Here is a 7,637-nt window from a genome sequence, read left to right on the forward strand (position 1 = left end):
GGCGTCCAGCAGCAGCAGCAGAGGTTCCTCAAGCCCCTTAGCCCTTATTTCGTGTGCATGCCCTGGACTTAACTAGAACATTCCTGCCAGAGGTTAAGCCCAGGCGCCGTGGGGATAATCCAAGATTTTTTTTTGCCTTCAGTTCCAAGTGACTGTGACAATAACAGGCCCATACACGCTGTCTGCAGCTCCACGCTCACCCTTCTCCTGCCCCTTACCTCTTTCTCCCTTCCAGGCAGGTAGGGCTTATGGGTAGGACAGAGATCTCAGCTGCAAGCCAGGAGGTTTTGGGTAGCAAATTGCTTGTGCTTCCAGCCTGGGTGTCCTGCACCCATTTATCTCCGGTGTTAAAATGCCATGGCTTGCAAGGGCTCTGCTGCCATGGATGCTGTGCCCACGCTGCCATCACTGTCCCCATAATGGAGGTGTTCTGGGATGGTAATGTCTTCCATATACCCAGTATCGAGACCGGGAGCAGCATGGGGTGAGCCCCAGCTAAACCAGAGGGCTGTGGGGAAAGCAGTGACTGTGGCATGACAGCAGGACTGGAGAGAGTTTCTGGATCTGGAAAATGGGAAATACTTGGACTGAAGGAGCTGGGAAGTGCTGGGAAGACAGAATGGCAGGGCACCACGGTGCCCACAGCACAGCAGCGCTGCTGGGAACAAACCAGGAAAATTAGTGTTCAGGCAAGGATCGCCCTCGGGAAAGAGAAGCCAAGCACTGGCCTTGGCAGGGGCAAGAGAGGAGGAGAGCAGATCTTTTTTTCCCCACTGAAAACCCTTTTTTTGTCTTTTCTCCTCAGACAGCAAGATCTTTGCTCTGGCACCTGACACCATAGAGAGAGTGCTAGTTCTCTCTCCTCACGTGGTTGGTTTCTTTCCTGATTAAAAGTGATTAGGCAGCCCTAAAGCCCAAAGAAATGTGACCAAGGGGTAACAGAGACAAAGAGTCCATTCAAGATCTCCTAAATCCTCAGGGCAGTATTTAGAGAGCCCCAAGGAGAGAACTGGAGCAGAACCACCCCACCAGGACCTCCCTGACCTTCTCCTTCCCACTGTGTCCTTTGTTGCAGCCGTCTCCTCCACCATGTCGTTCTCTGAAGCAGAGGTGCAAAGTGCCCGTGGTGCCTGGGAAAAGATATATGTGGATGCTGAGGACAATGGGACAACTGTGCTGGTCAGGTAAGGAAAGAGACCATCCCGCTGCTACCCCAGAGTGCTGAAGGACGAACAGCAAGAAGGATGGAGTTACCACCTAGGAGCACGGCTTGATGTGTTTCACGCAGCCCTTGCTGGGAACATTTTGGTTTGCTGTGGTTTATCCCACCTCAGGGAGGAAACAGGGAAAAGGAGAGATCCACACAAATAAAAGTAAAAGGAAAGAGGGAACGGGGTGGGAAAGAAAGAAGAGATGAGAACAATTTCTTCACTCATTTAAGGTAAAGAAAAGAAAGCGTGGTATGAAAGAGAATGGGAACAAAACCATGAGCCCTATTTCCCTCTTACCCTTTTCCCGAAAATTGCTTTAATGATTTTTTTTTTTAACTTGCATGTCCTCAGTATTTTTGTTCTGATTCTCCTTCAGCCTTTCAGGTCCAGAGCCCATCTGTTTCACTGCATTGTACCCTTCCTGTGGGCTTTCCTCTCTTAGTTTTCATTCTGTTTTCCTCTCTTTTTCCATAAGACAGAAGTTTCTTCTATTCACCTTTCACGTATCCCTCTCTTAGCTGTGACTTACATCACCTCCATACGCACTGATCAGTCCAAATGCTGTTTCTGGTTATCATACCTTTAGCCCTCCCTCTGGCTTTCTTGTATATCACATCATCATGTGCCTGGATCAGCCTTCTGCAGTCTACACAACCTGAGGACAGTTAGGGTCAGAAATGCAGCTATAAAATGCTAGTAGCATGCAGTGGCTTGGCTCCTGGGAGTAATTTACTCTAGAAGGCTTTGCCTTAGTGTCCTACAGCCCCAGACTGTAATTGATGTATTATAAAAGGCAATTCCTTTATGAGTGGCATTGAGTTGTGTTACTTTTGAATAACCGAAATGAGCGGTACCCGGTACTCAAACAGCAATCCATCACAGGCAGTAAGAAAGCTTTGGGATAAACTCTAGGAAAGGGTTAATTAACAATACCAGTAGTAGTTTTTCTCCATGAAAACACCCACTGAGAGCACAGTTGACATATGTCCAGAACACCTTTGGGAATATCACGCTGGAATATCACGCTCACCCCGTGTGAAAGCGCTCCCACTTCTCTGTGGATTTTAGCTTCCCTAACACTGAGCCAACACCGAGGAAAGGTTTACTGTAGAAGCAGCAGAATAAATCCAGGATAGGTAGGTTTTAAGGCCAAGGGAGAAAAGAGAAGTGCCCCAGGGAAAGGCGAGAGAGGGGACAGGCTGCTGTGGGCACAGGGGCTGGGTACAGATGGGAAGGGCAAAGGAGAACCAAGAAATGCAGGGGAAAGAGGAGTCTGTTCTAATAAAGAAATGGGAAAAGGGCAATAAATGTGTAAGACAAGGCCTGGAACAGGAAGCCATATCTGCATTGATGCCTTGGTCCACAAATTAGGACTCTCTCATTTCTCAACAGGATGTTTACCGAGCACCCGGACACCAAGTCCTATTTCTCACACTTCAAAGGCATGGACTCTGCTGAAGAGATGAAACAGTCGGATCAGGTCAGGGGCCACGGCAAGAAGGTTTTCTCCGCCATCAACGACATGGTGCAACACCTGGACAACTCCGAAGCTTTTCTTGGCATAGTGAACCCACTTGGCAAGAAACATGCCACCCAGCTGAAGATTGACCCCAAAAACTTTAGGGTGAGCCAGCAGCCCTCTTCCCAGCAGCTGAGGATGTCTTCCCCTTTGAGGAAAACAGGCTTTGTCTATAGAAATATACACATATATGCGCTCCAGAGTGTGGAGATGGTGGAAGGTGAGACAGTTGATGGTGGAGGATAGCAGGAATGAAAGATCTGGCATCTGTTGGGAAGAAGGCTATGCAGCAATGCGATGCAGGCAGGTCTGCTCAGGTGGGAGCTGCAGGGCTGCCCACGAGCTGTAGGGGGTTTTCTCAGTGCAGCAGGATTCCCATGTTTCTCATTTAATAACAAGACACAGAAAAGCACCTTAACACTGGAATTCAGTCCCTGATGTCTACTTTTCTCTAGTAACAAGAACTGAACTTTTCTAAGACCACTAAATCAGCTGTTACTGAGCAACAATGGCAACAGCATTGCCATCACTAAACAAAGACAGATAATAAATACAGGATCAAATTACTCGCCCAAGTCCACCTAAGGTCACTGGCAGAGTTCATTTAAACCTATTTTATCTGTCTGACGCAGCACAAAGTGCAAAAAGAGGGACCTTCTGGTCACTCAGGCACCGTGAAGGTGGTTTCCAAAGCAGTGGGCCCAGTTTTCAATAAGTGAGGATTTCTGCCTGGAGAAGTCCTGAAAAGACTTTTTCAGGGTAAAGATGCACACAAAATAATAAATGCTTCACAGAAAAGGAGCTGACAATTCAAAGTATACCATCTACTTAGCGACTGTAATTTCTACAGAGTGGTAGATAGCTAATGAGCAGGAAAGATTAGGACGAAACTTACTCCCCAACCCATATATTCCATAGGTGCCCAACACAGGGTTCCTCATGGCCTCTAAGCATTTGGGACAGTCCACTGCCAGGAGAAGAACTGCAGTAAGTGGGCCAAGTGAACTGGTCCTATACAGCTGTCTTTAAGTGACGGGCGCAGTCAACATTAATTAGATACAAGATAGTTAAAAAAACCAGCCACGGTGACTGCATTTTTTGGTGAATTCTATAATGCACCTAATTTTCCATGACTTATTACAAGCTCTGCATGTTATATGCTGCTGAATCATTCTTGTAGTCCCTTCCTGCCCTCCAAGAACCCCAGCTGAAATATATAACTCTATATATAATTCTTACATCTCTAATGTGGAGGAAAGTTCACATGGGTTGTTTCTTCCCTTCTCCTTGTTTAGATTATCTGTGACATTATCTTGCAACTGATGGAGGAGAAATTTGGCGGAGACTGCAAAGCTTCCTTTGAGAAGGTGACCAATGAAATCTGCACTCACCTGAACAATGTCTACAAAGAGGCGGGTTGGTGAGGATGTGCAATCTCCAGGCTCTTCAGATGTCTCGCCAGCACTGATTTGCTGCTTTTGGGCCTCCAGCCACGGTTGGAAGAATGAAAATGTTAAAAAAAAAAAAGCAAGAGAAAGGCTTATGTCATGTAGATATCGATGCTAAAAATTCCCTTAGCAAACTGAGTTTCTACAGTTAAATAAAACCCGCAAATACATCAAAGCCAACCAACAAATCCTGATGTGCTTTGCAGCTTCAGTGCTCCAGGTGGGTTCCTCTGGCCACCGTCCTTGAAGCCTACATTTTAAGATGATGACTTTAAGCTTGCTGTTCCTGAGAGAGAGACTAGTTCCATCCAGCAGCACCAGCCCAGAGAGGCACCAGCAGCTCTTTTTCTCAGCTACCACCTCTCCATCCTCATGAAAGACGAGCAGGAGACCATTTTTAAGCATCTCCAGAGACTTTGCAGAGGTCATTATTTAAGAGGTATGGGTGCTATTTCGTGTTTGAATGAAAACAATGGGGGAAGTGGTATATGGGAAAGACTAACATCTGAGAAAGACATGGGGCAAGTCCCATCCTGCATGAGCCAGGAGAGTTCCCCAACCTGGGGAGAGGTTTCTCGGAGCACCTTTCAGCATAAGGGATGGCAACGCTGAATGTGGTCACCGCTGGGTCCCTCTGGGCAGGGATGAACATCTCCAGCACATGGATTTCACAGTGCTACTCCCAGCAAATTGCTCTTGCCATGTAGCCAGGAGAGGGCAACAGTACGGAGCTCACTAGATCCTGTGCTGCTCAAAAAGCAGCCATCTGAGGGAGATTGCTGCTCCGCTGAATGGGGTTTCTACAGTGCTGCCCTCATCCTGTCCTGTCGCACGTCCTGAGCCTCCCTTCAGTGGTAACCGAGTCCCAAACTATTTAATTGCTTTTCCTCGTATTCCTTAGACATGGTGAAATCATCAGCTAATAACTGCAAATAACTACATGTGGGTTTGCTTCAGTGTAACGCAATAAACACCGAGAAAGCAGATGCGTCCTCTCATTTAAGCCTAATCATTTTCTTGCTAAAGAGTCTGAGCCGAGCAGCAGCCTTCCTGCCCCTGCCTGGCACACGGGCAGTAGAGAGGCTCAGCGAGGTGAGCAAGGGAGGGAAGGTCATCTCAGATATCCCAGGGCTGCCCAGAGAGGGGACTAGAAACCTTGGCAGTGGTTTTGGGGAAGCTTCTAGGAAAACCCTCCCTTGCACCCACTCTTCCCGCTGGAAGGCCATTTGCGTTATTGGTGATTTAATTGAAGGGCTGCTTGGGCTACTTTGCTGTAGAGCTGTAGGCAAAGGTACAACTATCGCCCTTAGAGGTGTTGCTTTACACTGAAAGAGTAGAGGCTGCTTCTATTTGCTGTTTAAAACAGCTAGTGGTGAGCAGAAGGGAACACGCTGGGAGCAGCAATGTTTCTACCCCTGCTAGGTGCCAGGGCGGTCACTTCTATCAGAGCCAGAGAGGAGCAGCAGAGCTTTCAAGTCACCTTCCCTGGTTAAACAGAAGCTACCACAAGGCTCATAACGGCACAACGTGTGATGAGAAAGCATTGCTGCTTACGGAAGATCCTACTGAGATAAGACAAGTTAATTGAAACGCCTGAATCGGCCCTAAGAGCCAGTGGTCTCTGGAAAAACAGAACAGCAACCAAATTCAAATGCCCATCCATCAGGCTGGGCGCTCAGCTGCTTCATAAAAGCACAGGTGTGACATGCTGCAAACCAAACCAAAAAAGCCCCCGGGCTTATTCTAACCTCAGTTTTCAACACTGTAAAATCTCTTTTTCTTTCATTACAACATCCTGCTATAGAGAAAGGCAATGTTAGAGAACATGCCTTTTTCCTATACCTTTGCTAAAGCTAATACTGAGTTAATGAGTAATTAGAGTATCACTGAGGCGCAGTTAACCTTATATACCGTACCAGTACCAGAGCGCTTCTGGCTTATGCAGTGGAGTGGGTTTGAACCAGTTCAGGGCACGGTTATACTGGTCAGATTGCACATGGTCACTATCACAGAATGGTATGGGGTTGGAAGGGACCTCTGGAGATTGTCTAGTCCAACCCCCCTGCCAAAGCAGGTCCACCTACAGCAGGTTGCACAGGAACTTCTCCAGGCAGGTTTTGAATGTCTCCAAAGACAGAGACTCCACCACCTCTTTGCAGCCTGTTCTAGGGCTCTGCCACCCTCAAAGTAAAGAAGTTCCTCCTTATATTTAGGTGGAACTTCTTATATTCAAGTTTGTGCCCATTTCCTCTTGTCCTATCCCCGGGCACCACTGAAAAAAGACCAGCCCCATCCTCTTGACACCGATCAAACAAGCCTAAGACACACAGGAGTGATTTTTTCTCCCCGGTGTGAGCCAGCAGCATCCTAGACTGAATCGTTTCCTTACTCAGTGGGCAGTAGAAATAGCAACCTCATCATACTGCAAGAATATTTTCTATGCTTGCCTTGGAGAGCCCAGGCTTCTACTTCTGACGTCCCTGGAAGCATTTCCCCAGGAGGAAGCACTGCTGTGGTGTCCCTCTTGCAGGCAGCAACGTGATGTTTCACTTTATCCCCTGCACAACCACACGGGAGGGGAGCAGATGAATCAGGGACACACCACTGGTGATGCTGGTGCTACTGATCTCCATCCAGCCTCCCCAGGCTGTCCACCAAGGACACCCGGCAGCTGTTGACACCACTGCCATCAGGCGTAGCAGACTGATCCCAACATCGTGATTAGCATGGGTCACCATCAGAGCTTTGCGCAGGGTTATGAGCAGAGGCAGAATTTCAGGACCAGGAAGACAATGGCATTGAAAACATTGGAGCTGACACCTGGATTAGGGTCCCACCCTCCATCAAGGCAGCAGTTGCTCTCACCAGGTCTTTGCTGTTGCAAACCAGTTGGAGCTTAGGAAGACAGCAGCACTTTATTAATCATAGAATGGTTAGAGTTAGAAGGGACCTTAAAGATCATCGAGTTCCAACCCCCCTGCCATGGGCAGGGACACCTCCAGTAGAGCAGGTTGCTCAAAGCCCCACCCAGCCTGGCATTAAACGCTTCCAGGGATGGGGCATCCACAACTTCCCCGGGTGTCCCAGTTTGAAGTAAAACCGAACCAATTTTCTGTTCTTTAACTTTACATCCTAGCTAGGCCTCCTCTAACTCTCTGAAATTAACGGCATATTGTGGAGAAAACCGCTCATTCTCAGAATGATAAGACCAATGTTTGTGCTCCATGCCAAGGAATGGTATGCAGGGAGGCCCTTGCTTATACTTATTGCTATAACAACCAAGGTCAGCCAATTCCGTTATTTGCCCCCTAAGAGGGTCGGAAACAGAAAAAACATAGAGGGGTCACATCGGTGGGGAGGAGTGGACAGGACAGGTGACCCAAACCTGACCAACTGGGGTATTCCATCCCATCTGCCCCATGCTCAGTATAAAAGCTGAGGGATCAAAGGGTCAGCCCC

General features: G+C 47.9%; 1 protein-coding gene across 1 annotated transcript; it reads left to right on the forward strand.

The window, feature by feature from the left end:
• Nucleotides 1-1,089: 1,089 nt before the first annotated feature.
• On the forward strand, nucleotides 1,090-4,154 carry LOC141462473 (cytoglobin-1-like). Its single transcript, XM_074144307.1, has 3 exons — nucleotides 1,090-1,184; nucleotides 2,604-2,835; nucleotides 4,026-4,154. The coding sequence occupies exons 1-3, from the start codon at nucleotides 1,090-1,092 to the stop codon at nucleotides 4,152-4,154; spliced, it is 456 nt and encodes a 151-aa protein (XP_074000408.1).
• The last annotated feature ends 3,483 nt before the right edge of the window (nucleotides 4,155-7,637 follow it).

The sequence above is a fragment of the Numenius arquata genome, chromosome 2, assembly GCF_964106895.1.
Source record: "Numenius arquata chromosome 2, bNumArq3.hap1.1, whole genome shotgun sequence".
NCBI classification, from domain to species: Eukaryota; Metazoa; Chordata; class Aves; order Charadriiformes; family Scolopacidae; genus Numenius; species Numenius arquata.